This window comes from Labeo rohita, unplaced genomic scaffold (genome assembly GCF_022985175.1).
Source record: "Labeo rohita strain BAU-BD-2019 unplaced genomic scaffold, IGBB_LRoh.1.0 scaffold_103, whole genome shotgun sequence".
NCBI lineage: Eukaryota > Metazoa > Chordata > Actinopteri > Cypriniformes > Cyprinidae > Labeo > Labeo rohita.
The window spans coordinates 52,363-67,820 of record NW_026127153.1 but is presented as its reverse complement, the minus strand read 5'-3'; the positions used below and the strand labels follow the sequence as shown (position 1 = coordinate 67,820).

The 15,458-nt window shown below is 43.2% G+C and overlaps 1 protein-coding gene across 1 annotated transcript; it reads left to right on the top strand.

The window, feature by feature from the left end:
- The first annotated feature begins 6,960 nt into the window (after positions 1-6,960).
- Positions 6,961-7,908, top strand: LOC127157297 (olfactory receptor 52N2-like). The gene has a single exon (XM_051100527.1). It carries the CDS (start codon positions 6,967-6,969, stop codon positions 7,906-7,908), a length of 942 nt encoding a protein of 313 aa, XP_050956484.1. The 5' UTR covers positions 6,961-6,966.
- Positions 7,909-15,458: the final 7,550 nt, after the last annotated feature.

Here is a 15,458-nt window from a genome sequence, read left to right as displayed (position 1 = left end):
GACAGTAACTACAAAGTTGTCTTGGATTTGTATCATCAAAGCTTTCTGACGTTCACATGAGTTTTCTCATTCAGGAAATACATTTTCTGATCATTGTGACACCCCATGAATGCAGTATTTAAATTTAACTAGCAATCATGCATGTTGATGAATCAAAGCTTCTTACATCCGTGTCATAGCACCAGAAGACAAAAATTATTTCAATCGAACACCGAAATGAGGCACCGAAATTCGTATTCTGATTCGGTCCGGTACATACAGGGTTTTCGGTACCCAACCCTAGTCACTGATGGTATTTTGATTCCTTGCCACCGTCGCCTCTGGCTTGCTTAGTTGGGGACACTTAATTTCCAGCTATATATCGTATACTATTTGAACTGAACTGAGCTGGATGATGACATCACTGAATTTAGTGATGAACTGCCTTTAACTGAAAATTGAGTGTTTACTGTTGTCCTTTGGCATTATTGACGCACATCCTATTTAATTTCTAATTTCTGTGGTTGAAACATGAATCATTGCTACAGCATGCTTAAGTGAATGGTATTTTCAAAATATTTTTATCAGTTTTAAGCAATCTGCAGGAAAAATAAGCATGCTAACTACATTTAAGAAGGCAACTATGAAATTATGAAATTATTAAAAACAATTCATCGAGATAAAAAAACCCACTAAAATCACTTAATATTAAATTTTAATATGAATTTATGTGTACACAACTTCTTAATGTTTGAACAATTACAATAGATATTTGTCCTATATACAATTGTCCTAAAATTGTATAGCTGCTTACATTTTCTGATTTTTATGTTGCTCTGTTCTGAATACCATACAATTTAAAGGATGTTCTAGAATGCAATATTAGCTAATGTGTATATAGCAGAATTATTTATTATAATTATTATTTTTTAATCGATACAGCAAATGCTTTAAAAACAGTTTTGGGAAGAAAAAAAAAAAAAAAACTTTTATTGCATTCCAGATGCTTTAAAAGGACTTTTCACTATAACGTTCATGGGTAGCTTGGATGTAAAACATTGTGATGAATTCAGTGTATTCCCATTTGTAAAATACAGATTAATTGTTGTAGGCCACCCCGATCTCATGAAAGTGTGTATAGTACAATTTTCAGTTTTAATTTGGCATAATATTTATACTCAGAAATTGAATGCATAAGATACACAGTGGTGTGGGGTAGGTCGCTGCATACTATAGTCTTAAAAATAAATGTTCTTTAAAAGGTGCTTCACAGCGATGCCATAGTACAAGGATGGCGAACATCAGTCCTGGAGAGCCGCAGCCCTGCAGAGTTTTGCTTCAACCCTAATCAAACGCACCTGAACAAGCTAATCAAGGTCTAAAGGGTTACTAGAAAGCTACAGGCAGGCGAGTTTTAATTAGGGTTGGAGCTGAACTCTGCAGGACTGCGGCTCTCCAGGACCGGAGTTCACCACCCCTGCCGTAATAAAAGAAACATTTTCTTTCCACGAAAAAACTAATCAGTCAAAGGTTCTTTAAAGAACTGTTTCTTTCTTACCTTTTTATAATCTGAACAACCTTCTTTTGCCACAAAGAACCTTTTTTGAAACAGAAAGGTTCTTCAGATGTTAAAGGTTCTTAATGGAGCCATTTAGACAAAAAAAGGTTCTTCTATGGCATCGTGAAGCACTTTATTTTTAAGAGTGTATATGTACGCCAAAACTGCATATCATATGCATACCAAGACATTGCGTATCATATGCAATCAAAAATGGCGTATTATATACACACCAAACATGTCAAAGTAAATGTCTGCATAAAAATAATACAGTACGCCAAAAAGAAACAGAAAATAAAGTTACTGATATGCATTTTCATGAGATTGGGCTACTAACTGAGGAACAGTGAGAAAGCTTTTCAAATGAACAAGAATGAATTGTGAAAACACAGATTCAAACGACTGATTAATTCCTAATTAATGGCATGGCTGGTTCAGTCGAGAGAAATCGTCTCAGGTTACGTATGTAACCATGGTTCCCCGAGGGAACGAGACGCTGCGTCGAAAACGCTATGGAACGCTATCTGAAACACGTGTGCATACAGTCCAATGGAGAAGCGAGACATCACAGGCGGGGTGACGTAGGGACCAGGAAGCTTAAAGGCACGTGCGGTGCATGCAGCCGGCAGCTTCTGAATAGAGAAGCAAGCGCTGCAAGGATGCCGGAAGTATGGCCCGAGACGCAGCGTCTCGTTCCCTTGGGGGAACCATGGTTACATATGTAACCTGAGACGTTCCCCTTCAGGAACTCGAGATGCGTCGAAAACGCTATGGGAATGAGATGCCCACGCCACCAGACTTCAAATCCCTGCCTAGTGTGGAAGAGCACAGCTAGGGTGAGAGAAAAAGAGCCAAGTGGCACAAGTCCAGGAAAGAACCTTAAAATCAAAGGGGTGGACATTCCACAGCATTCTGAAGCCAACTTAAGAGAAGAGAGCCTTGACCCCCAAGAAGGGAGGGTCAGAGGACTCAAAGCTATGAAATAGCATCCCGACCACAATTAGCAAAGCTACACCTGGCCAGAGGCCTAGGCCTCAGCGCACAGTGGAGGAAACGTGTAACAAGGGGGTTCCTACCCACTGAGGAGCCACCCAGAGGGGCGTGGTAGGCCGAAATAGCCGCCACGTAGACCTTCAGGATGGAGTGGGCTAACCCTGTGGAGAACCGATCCTGCAGAAACCCCAGCACTGTACCAACTGGGCAGTTAACTGAGTCCTGCTAGCTGTCTCCACACCATGAAGTGAAAGGTTTCCACTTCAGGGTGTACAGTTTCCTCGAGGAGGGAGCTCTGGATTGGAGGATGGTCTCACAACCTCAGTTGAGAGACCGGAAGCTATGAGGTGTGCCCCCTTTTCCGGCGAAGAAAAAAAAATGGCACACTCTCTCCAGAACTCCTGGGAGCAGAGCGATCAGGGGAAAAGCATACAGACGAAGCCTTGGCCACATCTGTACCATGGCATCCAGCCCCAGTGGAGCTGGATAAGTCAGAGAGCACCAGTGGTGACATTGCGCATTCTCCTTAGTCGCGAAGAGGTCCACCTGAGCCTGGCCAAAAACTCTCCAAATCTGCTTCGCCACCTTAGGGTGAAGCATCCATTCCCCGGGCCTCAGCCCCTGCCTCGACAGGATGTCTGCTCCCATATTGAGATGCCGAGGAACATGAACCGCTCTCAGCGAGAGGAGTTTGTCCTGGGACCACACAAGGATCTGGTGCGCCAGCTTGTATAAGGGGCGCAAACGCAGACCTCCCTGGTGGTTGATGTAATAGACCACCGCTGTGCTGTCGGTGCGAACCAACACATGGTGGCCTATTAGGTCTGGGAGAAAGTGTTTCAACGCTCGAAACACGGCTAGCATCTCCAGGCAGTTGATGTGCCAAGTGAGATGGCGACTGCTCCACAGACCGCGGGCAGGGTGGCCACTCATGACTGCACCCCAACCGGTGAGAGACGCATCCGTCGCTAGCATTACGCGGCGACAAGGAGCTCCTAACACCAGGCCCTGAGACAGGAACCAAGGCTTCTTCCACATGTCTAAGGCACGTAGGCATTGCCGCGTGACCTTGATCATGCAGAACGGGTTTCCCCTCGGGGAGAACCCCTTGGTCTTTAGCCACCACTGTAGGGGTCTCATGTACAGCAGGCCAAAAGGTATCACATTGGACGCAGCTGCTATCAGACCCAGCAGTCGCTGGAACTGTTTTACAGTGAGTGACCTGCCTTCTTTCACTCTCGCGACTGCAGTGAGGATCGACTCGATCCGAGAAGGTGACAAACGTGCCTGCATTGTGGTCGAATCCCACACCACGCCTAGATAAGTGGTTCTCTGTAATGGAGACACCACACTCTTCTTGGCGTTCAGTCTCAACTCCAGCTCTTTCAAATGAGCGAGAACAACATCTCGATGTTGAACCGCCATGTGCTCCGATTGAGCCAGAATCAACCAATCGTTGATGTAATTGAGCATGCGGATGCCCCGGAGTCGCAGCTGAGCCAGAGCAGCATCCACACACTTTGTGAAAGTGCGGGGGGAGAGTGCTAGGCCGAACGGGAGAACCCGATACTGGTATGCTTCGCCCGTGAAAGCAAACCTCAGGAACTTCCTGTGTTGAGGAAGGATGGAGACATGGAAGTATGCGTCTTTTAGATCTATTGTCACAAACCAGTCCTCGGACCTGATCTGTGACACTACTTGATTGACAGTCAACATTTTGAACTTCAATCTCATTACTGAGCGATTCCGTAGTCTCAGATCTAAAATGGGACGCAGACCCCCATCCTTCTTCGGAACAATGAAGTACCGGCTGTAGAACCCGGACTCCCTGTCGTGAGGAGGGACCACCTCGATGGCCTCCTTCCTCAAGAGAGTTTCTACTTCTTGTTCCATTACCAGACCCTGCTCAGGGCTCACCACAGTGGGGAAGACCCCGCTGAAAGGTGGTGGCGGAGTGCCAAATTGATTGCGATAGCCTCACTCTACAGTGCGCAGGACCCAAGCAGATACATTTGGCAGTAGTTTCCACACTGAAGCACCCTGAAGCACCGGCAGGGTTGGCAGGCTAATCTCCCGAGGGCACAGAGGAGAGACGGGCATCGAAGAATGTGGTGGACCATGCCCTTCCCCAGTAGGGCCTGCCCTCAGAGGTCCTGGACCATAGGAGTCAGGACCATAGTCTCATAGATCTGGGTGAAAGCATTTCAGTACCTGAAACACGGCCAGCATCTCCAGGCAACTGAAGTGCCAAACTGGATGGTGACCGCTCCACAGACCACGGGCGGGGTGACCGCTCCACAGACCACGGGTGGGGTGGCCACTCATGACCACAGAAGAACTAAAAATTCAAAATGCACGTAGCTTTTTTTTTTTTTTTTCTTATTTACACATTTATGAATGAACACAGCCTGCCCCCTCAAGGGTGGACTGTACATGCTCAGCCCCCGAACAAACCACACATAAATCGCTTGAATCCCCATTCTTGTTATTTTTTTTTTTTTCTTTAAAAGCGGGAGCAGGTAGAAACGAGCAATCTAAAATGCAGTCAGCTCATATGCGGACAGCATCAAACTCCTCGGAGAAAGACAGCTGCAGCAGCGCGAGCTCTCACTCAGAGGGGGAAGAACCGCAGCGCGGGCTTCCAAGCCCAGAGAGAGAGCGCTAGATCTAAGGAGAAAGGCAGAGAAAGGGCAGACCCGTCTCTAACCCGTTCACAGATCTATATGCGATCCCCACGATCACGCCCTGCCTCGGCAGAAGTGGAAGCTGAGCCGCGGGGAACGCAAACGCGGGCAGTCAGCTCCCTCGAGAACTGACTCCCATGCTTCGCTCCCAGACAGACAACAAATAGGCTGTGTGTATCGCCACCCGAAATAGCGCAGGCAGAGAGGAACACAGTCTAAAATGCCGCTGCTTATATTCGTAAGAATGCTTTGTAGGACATAGTGACACTCTCAAATAAAAGCTGTGCGAACTAGCACAAAAAACAGAGTGACACACACACACAGAGCGCTTGCTGAAAGACAGAAGCTGCCGGCTGCATGCACCGCACGTGCTTTTAAGCTTCCTGGTCTCTACGTCACCCCACCTGTGACGTTTCGCTTCTCCATTGGACTGTATGCACACGTGTTTCAGAGCATGGTCACGCTGGAGGCGTTCCCATAGCGTTTTCGACGCAGCTCGAGTTCCTGAAGGGGAAACGGGACATATAAACCTGCTGAAATATTTGCGGGACAAATGCTTTGCGGGTCAGTCTGAGCGCTTTGATACACACAGTGTGTACAGTTGTACGCCTGCAGGCGTCAGGAATTGATTATGAACCATAGACCAACCGTGGTGTTCCAGCAAACATTTATTATAAAGCAGCGGACTACTGTCAGAAAAGCATCCACTAGAATAACGTCTTATCCAGATCGATTCTACCTCTGTTGTCATCGCAGAACAAGAAAACCACTATGTTTCAAAGTCCTTGGTTGTGCCTCTGCTGCTTCCTCTGTCTCAGTGTTCCAGTTTGAACAAGTACAGTAGCACCACCTCTATAATTCTGTCATCCTTTCCCCTAAAATCATCTTTACCGTTTCTTATAAGAAAAAAAAAGTCACCTACATCTTGGGTGGCCTGAGAGTAAGTAAATTAACAGAAATTTTTCATTTTCGGGTGCACTATCCATTTAATGTTCCAAGAGAACATCAGCTTGTTTCAAAGAGGATCAAATGTTTGCTTGTCAAAAAGGCCCACTATTTATATGGTTAAGGTTCCAGAGTTATGAGACCAAGTTTGGTCTCTGAAGCCCATATACTTTTAGGACAGAAAATTAAAATGAAAAAGAAGAAAATCAGTACAAACAGTAGGATTCCAGCTCCTTTGGTGTTTGAACCCCTAAACATTTCCACAGCACATTTCAGTACAAGAAAACCTGATCAGCTGTCCACCAATCACAGCAAATGATCCTTTTTTTTACACTCTTGGGATATGATGACAAAAGAGTTCCTGTGACACAAATATAAAATGGTCAAGTCAACTCTACTCAAACATATGAAGGTCTTACCATTAAAACTCATGATTACCAAGTTGAAGGGAATGCAACAGCTGTGTACCACTATATAATAACCAAAAACAACTATATATAAACATCACATCTACCTTTGTAAGTATACACACACAAGTAGGGTAAACAATTTGGTGGGATTTTACTTTTATTTCATACCTGCTGTTTTTTTTGTTTGTTTGTTTGAACACAATGTAAAGAGTTTTTTCTGTCTCTGTGCATGTGTACAATTTGAAATTTTGTATCTGTTGCATTAAGTCCTGTTCTGACTCTGTCTGGGCTGTGTCTCCCAAAAGCATCACAGACATAAGCAGATTGCAGAAACTTCGGTCTACTGTCTTCACGATTTTGGGAAAGCACAGCCCTGTATGCTTTGTTTAGGTCACAGATGGACAACCTGACATTCAGATACAGCACACTTTTAATGGAGGGACTGCAAGTTACACATCAATCCAGGCATCTTGTATTCAGCATTTTTTTGATTGTTTACATATTTATTATGATATCTAACATTGGAATTTTGATTCAGATCTCAGTGGAAAAAAGTTTACACCAGCCTATGCACATTCTTTTCTGCAACTTGCCGCTAAATGATGTATTAGGGACGGCCATTCTTTTACCGTACTTGATGAGGAATATTTTAATAGACCCTTCTGAGCGTTACATTACATTTGTGGAATGTGTTTTGCAAGCTTATTTTGGACATGTATATGGAACAACATGCCACACTATTCTAATGATCATGGCGTTTGACAGATATGTAGCCATATGCAATCCACTGCGATACCCAACTATTATGAGCAATAATATGGTGGTTAAACTGTCAGCAGGAGCCTGGGGTGTTGCATTAGTGCTGGTGGGAATTCTGATTAGCCTCAGTGTGCGTCTGTCTCACTGCAGATCATTTATTCCAAACCATTTTTGTGATAATGCTTCACTATTTAAACTGTCTTGTGAAAATACAGTGATTAATAATGTATATGGATTAACTTTTACTGTGGTTTTACTAACAACCTCATTGGGGAGTGTAGTATTAACATATCTCAGAATAGCAATGGTATGCTTCAAAAGCAAAAACAAAGCAACCAACAGCAAAGCCATAAAAACCTGCAGCACACACCTAACTGTTTATGTAATAATGATGGTTTCTGGATTTGTCACCATTTTTCTTCATCGCTTCCCTGAACTATCTGAACAAAGGAAACTATCTAGTATAATGTTCCATATTATTCCTCCATGCTTGAATCCCATAATATATGGTTTACAAGCCAAGGAAATAAGACAGGGGCTGTTTAAAATTATTTATAAAAGTAAAGTTAACACCATGTGAAAGTTAACACTTTACAATTACAAATGCAGTCATTTAGGAAAGAAACAAATAATCCTTGTAATTCAATATACAGATTTTCTTTGAGTGCCAATGATTTGGTGCTAATGAAGTTCAAATGGGAAATATACATTGGCCTACATTTCTGTTTCATTCTAAACAATGTTTCTTTAGTGCACTTTGAAAACCCATAGACCTGGTTTCACAGACAGTGTGTCACATTTATGTCAGTTCTGTTTTGTTTTCTCCCATTGTCTCCCCCCTGTTGTTCTGTGGTTTTTGGTTTCTTCCTTATTATTGTGTTCACCTGTCCTAGTAATTAGTTACCCTTTATAAGTTTGTTTGTATTTTGAGTTCTCTGTCGGTCCTTGATGTTGTTTGGTGTTCGTGGATGTTTCGCTGTGTTCCTGCCTGTTCCTGCCTGTTCCTGCCTGTTCCTGCCTGTTCCTGCCTGTTCCTGCCTGTTCCTGCCTGTTCCTGCCTGTTCCTGCCTGTTCCTGCCTGTTCGTTTGAAGATTTATATTAAAGTAATTGTTTGTATCGTATCTCGTTTCCCGTCTCGTCCATCCAGCACGCACCGTAACACAGTGCTTAGGTTAAGCCAGGATTAAGCAATAGTTTGATTAGGACATTTAAGTAGATTTTATAAACGTGCCTTTACAAAAAAAAAACAAACAAGTAAATAAATAAAAATAAAAATAAAAATAAAAACATTACTGGTGTGCATTTTGTGGCAAAATAAAGGCGCTGATATATTTTAAGATCAGTTAGTGTATGTTTATTTCAGCTGAAACAGCTCAGACTTACATTTGTAATCTGGGATAAGGCTTAAACCTTGTCTGTTTTACCAATGTTTTATCAATATTTTAAATTATGCACAGCAGTAATTTGTTATTTATGACCACATATTCACATCAGAGAGATGTAATTATGATACATACAATACATAGAGTTATATATGGTGTAGCACATGATATACTTGTAACTGTATATTCAGTATAATGAAAGAATAAAGCTACAAATGTTCAATGTGTTTTCTGTTTCCTCCATTAAAGGAGCACTCCTGTTATTACTAAATTATTATGTAACTTTATATTTTTCCATCTATCGTAAGTAAAAAGAACACTCCCTATTTCAGGCCACCAAACATAAATAAGATCATATATGATGCATAAATTAGCAATTGAATGAATGCATTGAATGCATTTGCTATTGAGGAATATGAGGAATATCATATATAGATACATTTCCCTGCCAAATACTTCATGAACTAATATTTAAAGGGGTCATCGGATGCCCATTTTCCACAACTTGATATGATTCTTTAGGGTCTTAATGAAAAGTCTATAATATACTTTGGTTGAAAATTCTCAATGGTGTATTGTAAAACAACACCCTTTTTAACTTGTCAAAATGAGCTCTGCAAAAATCAACCCATTCTGATGGATTGCTCCTTTAAATGCAAATTAGCTCTGCTCGCCCTGCCCCTCACTTTTCTCTGTGGAGTGAGGAGCTGTACTCTGAGAGATTGTTTACTTTAGCCGCATTTAGCACATTTAGCCGTGAAACTTGCACTCTAGCACGTTATTAGGAAAGGTGATTGCAGAGATTCATAAAAAAAAAAAAAAACCCATTATACTCACTTCTGCTGTAGGTGAAGCTGGAACACAAATGATTTGCGCGAACATAGACGCATTTATGTAGATCAGGAGGCACATTCCCTTCACAAAAAAATGTAATCCACTGCATCTTCAGCAGCTCAGATGTTGGGAGTAAATGACAACCACTATGTTCATTATTACGACCAGCAACACAACACCTCAATCGCTCAATCTGAGATATTCCTCCCACTCAGCACGAGACGTCATTTGGATGTTGTTTTTTGGGTTAAATCAAGTCGGCCCGTTATGGACTTCTTTTAGCCCAAAAATCTACATTGAAATTTGGTCTCTGTTTGGTCCGTCTGATTTGGTCCAGATTTAACCCAAAAATCGACATTTGTTAAAACTGGATTTTGTTTGGTCCATCTGATTTGCATGAATCCAAAAATAGATGTTGAAAACTGTTTGACTAGTCCAAATTTAGCCCAAGCACATTTATTTCGCACTACATATAGCCCTAATATAGCCATGAACATAAATATTGCAAGTATAGAAATAGATTGTAGAAATAGTTTTAAGTTATGTGTAACCGCACAACCTGCACATCCCATAAATTATTTTTTAGCAAGCACCTAACGTTACATTCGCAAACCATATGTATGGTTTATATACTGTTTATTTGGCATGGAAATCCAGCAAAAAGCGCCACCTTCTGGGTTATATCTCGTTGAAAATGCTTGATGTTTAATATATTCTATTCTATTCTATTCTATTCTATTATATTGTTACGTAAATTCTGCATGACTTCTATGTGGTTTCATGGGCATGCACGCTGAACATTCAAATCTGGAGCAGAGGGAGTTACCATGGAAATGGTGCGGAAACTGTCAAGCAGCGGAATTCCATCTCTCACTGTTGTTTTCACTAATTTCAGGTAAGTTTAGTCTCCAAGTCAACGGAAAAAGTCTGTTAGTATTGTGAGGCTAACTATAAGGTTAAAGTTAGGTTAACTTGAGCTCTTGTTTATAAAAGTTTGGGCTTTAAATGACATCTTATGTGTAGATAAGTGTTTTGCTGGCAATTTTTAATGGATGAATGGAAGTAAGCTAATCAATTTAACCTAAAAGTAAATGCACTGTACTGTTGGTCAAATACATCACTTACATGGAGTGTGAAAATGGGCTGAAAGTGAGTTACTTCAAGCACATTTTGACCTTTCATGGTAAACAAATACTACCAATTGTTCTGTGATTTCAGAAGTGTCAGAAAAACAACCTCTATGACACAGAAGCTCCTGATTTTAAAATTTCTGGAGGGGGCTGCTGACCAAGATATAGAAAACAGGTGATCTGAAAAAACTTATTAAATAACTTTGTATGGTATGCATCTTTCACAATATACACTGTAAAATCCATTAGTTTACCTTGCTTAGATATAATTAGTTATCTTTACTTAGTTGCTAGGTTTTATTAAGTTACAGCTACTTTCAAGCGAGTAAAACAATTTACTTACTGCTTTGAGTGACGCTTACTTAAAATATTCAAGTAGCCACAAAGGAACCAATGACTTTAATAAACCAGTGAGAGGCAGCAGTGCACTAATATGTTGCTAATTTGCAAAATAACAACAGAAGAAGAAGAAGCAGAAAAGAAAATGTTTTGAGGTGGCAATTGTTAATCTGCAGTTATTTTTCACTAGTTACATTCACACAAAGTCATCTTGAATGTTCTTTCAATACAACTATATATTTGAGAGAACATCACATAAGCTGACTTCATAAATTGATGTTGATTTTCGTAAAATGTTGTTTGTGTGTCCTTTTTTTATTATTTATTTATTATTATAGTGATTAATGTTCCCTTTGGTTGGGCACTTGAAACTTTGCTTTTCTTATTATAATTTTCTTCCTATTGATGCAATAATGCAACATGAAGGCATAATTTTTTTTATTTCAAGGGAAGAAAAGTAATAAGTAGGTTGCTTTTAGAAGGTAGCCTTCTAATTCTGATCTTCTAATTAGCCAAATCTTTTAATTCTTTAGTTAATGTATATTTTATATTTATTAATGACCTTTTACAATTTCATTGTTTTTCATAAACACCAACTTTATTGGTTAAAAAAAAAAATCCTTTAACATTTGTGGTAATGTGCTCAAGTCACAGACTTCAACATTCAGTACATGAATCACAACAATGGTAACAATTCAGTTTTATTTATTTTTATTAATTGTGACAATAACCATTATTTTATTTTCTCTTTTTGTTGTGCTACTACTGACACAAGTCAGTAAATAAAATTAGCAAATAAAAACAACAATAGTAAAACAAAGCAATTGCATAATTTATTCATGCCGCAATGCACTCTGGGAGTCAGTAAGTAGCTATACTAAGTCAAGTGTAAGCCTAAAGTAAATGATTAAGTACCCCCTACAGTTCTTTTTTAGTTACTAGAACTCTCGTGTAAGTAAACTATACTAACTAAGCATTTGTCAGTACAACATACTATTCCTATTTCACTTTACTTAGTTTTTTTTAAGGCAATCGGTTTGCATGCTTTTTTTAAGCAAGCCCAACTAATTAGATTTTACAGTGTATAATATATTTCACCTGTATCACCATGCATCTGTAATTTTCTTTTGCATATATATATGGGTCAATGACGTGACACTACTTTTTTTGTGTCCATATGGTTTGATTAAATTTAAAAGGGTTAAAATTTCAAAGTAAATGTACACAATAATTGCATACATTCTCTTTTTTTGTGGACCAAGTTCTAAATTTTGAGATAATATTTGGGGGATGATTGCAAAAATGTCAGTGTGGTGTAACTGAAAAAATCTTGTTTAAAAAAAGGAGGTGAAATTCTCAATAAAACACCAGATCAGCTAGTGTGGCATAATCTTGCATTAGTATTGTCACTAATCTGGTCGGTGCTCTGCGGACTGCTCACCACCAGATGTCACTCTCACCTTTCCATTTCACTCTGACCCGTGACCAATCAGGCTTCCTATAAAGCCCCGGACTTTCCCAGTTTATGTCACGGATTGTTGTATTGTTAGTGTTTTCCCTTTGTTTAGCGTTTCTCTGGTTTCCTAGTTCCTAGTTTTTGATCTCCCGCCTGGTTTTCTCGTTTTTGTCTGTCTAGCCGCCTGCCTTGTGGATTATCGCTTGTTTAAGGATTATTTCTTTACGTTTTGCCTGCGTTTCACCTTTTGCCCCTGTTTGACCCTGCCTGCTCGACCATGTATCTGTCTCGTCCATTGAATAAAAGCTCACACATGGATCCGCTCGCCTCTCGCCTCTCATTCCCGGTTACAGAACAATCCGTCACAACAGAATCCAGCAGCTTTCACCCCGGACATTCATCTGATATGGACACGGACATAACTCTTTGCAGAATCAAACAGCGATCACACACACTCGAACAATATACCCGTGAGTTTATTTCCATTGCTAACCATTCCACTCTCCCGGACTGTATAATAATTGAGATTTTTTTTGACGGCGTGAACCAGCCCCTCCGTACACAACTGAGACGCGAGGGCCGGCTCTCGTCACTGGAGGATTTTTTAAACTTTGAATTTTTGTGTGTGGGTTCGCCGTGCACCGTGGGGGTCACGCAGAGGGAGCGCGACAACGCGGCAATGGCGACCGCGCGTCCCATTCGCAGATGGAAGGTCATGCCGGAGCACGATGCTACAAACACGTTTGCCGCCTGGATCGCTCGTGAAATGGCGGCCGTGTCGGAGCGTGCTCGAGCAATGGCGGCGACAGCGGTGCCCGTTCACGAAATGGCGGCGACTGCGGTGCCCGTTCACAAGATGGCGGCAGCGCCGGCGCGCGCTCACAAGATGGCGGCGGAAACAGAACTCCGTCACGTCACAGCTGCTATACCAGAGCTATATGGAGTTACAGCTGCATTTCCTGAGTCAAGTCAAGTTGCAGCTGTGTTTCCTGAGTCGAGTCAAGTTTCCAAGTCATTCAAGTTGCAGCTGTGTTTCCTGAGTCAAGTCAAGTTTCCAAGTCAAGTCAAGTTGCAGCTGTGTTTCCTGAGTCAAGTCAAGTTCCCAAGTCAAGTCAAATTGCAGCTGTGTTTCCTGTGTCAAGTCAAGTCAGAGCTATCGCCCCTGTCTCAAGTCAAGTTACAGCCATCTTTCCTGAGCCACTGCACAAGATGGCTGCCACGCCAGAGCCACTGCACAAGATGGCTGCCACGCCAGAGCCACTGCACAAAATGGCTGCCACGCCAGAGCCACTGCACAAGATGGCTGCCACGCCAGAGCCACTGCACAAGATGGCCGCCACGCCAGAGCCACTGCACAAGATGGCCGCCGTCTCCAAGCCTCTGCACAAGATGGGCGCCGTCTCCAAGCCACTCCACAATATGGCCGCCATTACAGAACCTGTGCTCAGCACCCGGACGCCACCTGTGGTCATGATGGCCCACGTGCTGGACACACCTCTAGTGACGTATGGGCAGCTAAAATGGCGCTCCTTCATGCCGCGGCAGCTACCCCAGAGTCAAGTCAAGACACAGAGTCAAGCCAGGTCACAGCTGTGCCCCACAAGTCAAGCTTCAGCCGCTGCTCCGGAGTCAAGTCAGGCTACAGCTGTAGCCTCCAGGTCCAGTCAAGCCTCCAGGTCCAGTCAAGCCTCCAGGTCCAGTCAAGCTTCCAAGTCCAGTCAAGCTTCCAAGTCCAGTCAAGCTTCCAAGTCCAGCAACGTCAAGGCTGTCGTACCTGCGTTAAGCAACGTCAAGGCTGTCGTTCCTGCGTCAAGCAACCTCAAGGCCGTGGTTCTTGAGTCAAGCAAAGTCACAGTCGTGGTTCCTGAGTCAAGCAAAGTCACAGTCGTGGTTCCTGAGTCAAGTAAGGTCATTGATCTTCACAAGCCAGTTCAAATCACAGCTGGTCTTCACGTGTCAAATCAAGTCACTGCTGATCTCCAAGAGTCAAGTCAGGTCACTATTGATGTTCACAAGCCAAGTCAGGCCTCAGCCAGTCACCACGAACCAGGTCAAGTCACAGCAGCACTTATTGAGCCAAGTCAGGGTATTGCCGTTGTTTCAGAATCAAGTCACGTCTCGTCTGACCGCCCAGAGCCAAGTCTCGTCTCGTCTGACCTTCCAGAGCTCCATCACGTCTCGTCTATCTGTCCAGAGCCTCACCATGTCTCGTCTGACGGCCCAGAGTCAAGTCACAACTCATCCAACACCCCAAGGGCACGGCCAGTCATGAAGGCCAGCGTAGTGGACCCACCACTAGTGTCAGGGCAATCTTCAAACATCCTAGTACCATCAACATCGTCAGAACCCTCCTTTCATGATGTCCTGTCACCTGCCGCTGCTCTTCCTATAATGGCGGTGGCCTTCTGGTGTGTGTGGGCTGCACACTCAGCTCCTGAGGTCACGTCTGTTCCTGAGTCAGCTCCTGAGGTCACGTCTGTTCACAAGTCTGCCCCTGAGGTTACGCTTGATCACAAGCCTGCTCTAGAGCTCCCGCCTGATCACAAGCCTGCTCCAGAGCTCCCGTCTGATCACAAGCCTGCTCCAGAGCTCCCATCTGATCACAGGCCTGCTCCAGAGCTCCCGTCTGGTCTCAAGTCTGCTCCAGAGGCCCCGTCTGGTCTCCAGTCCACTCCAGAGGCCTCTTCCGTTGGAGAAGCTGCGCCCATGCCTCCTGAGGTGTCGGCACTCGCCGTAGAACCTCCTAGGGAGGCGGCGTTAACCTGTGCTCTCTCTGCTTCTCCACTTATTCTGTCTGCCTCTTCTGTCCCTGTTCTCCCCAGGTCCCAATCCATTATGCGGGTTCCTGCTCAGCCCTGGAGGGCCCTGGCGCCTCCTGTTTCGCCCTGGAGGGCCTCGGCGCCACTTGCTCTGCCTCCGGTTCCATCCTGGAAGGTCCCGGTGCCTCCTGCTTTGCCCTGGAGGGCACCTGTCCCTCCTGCTCTTCTG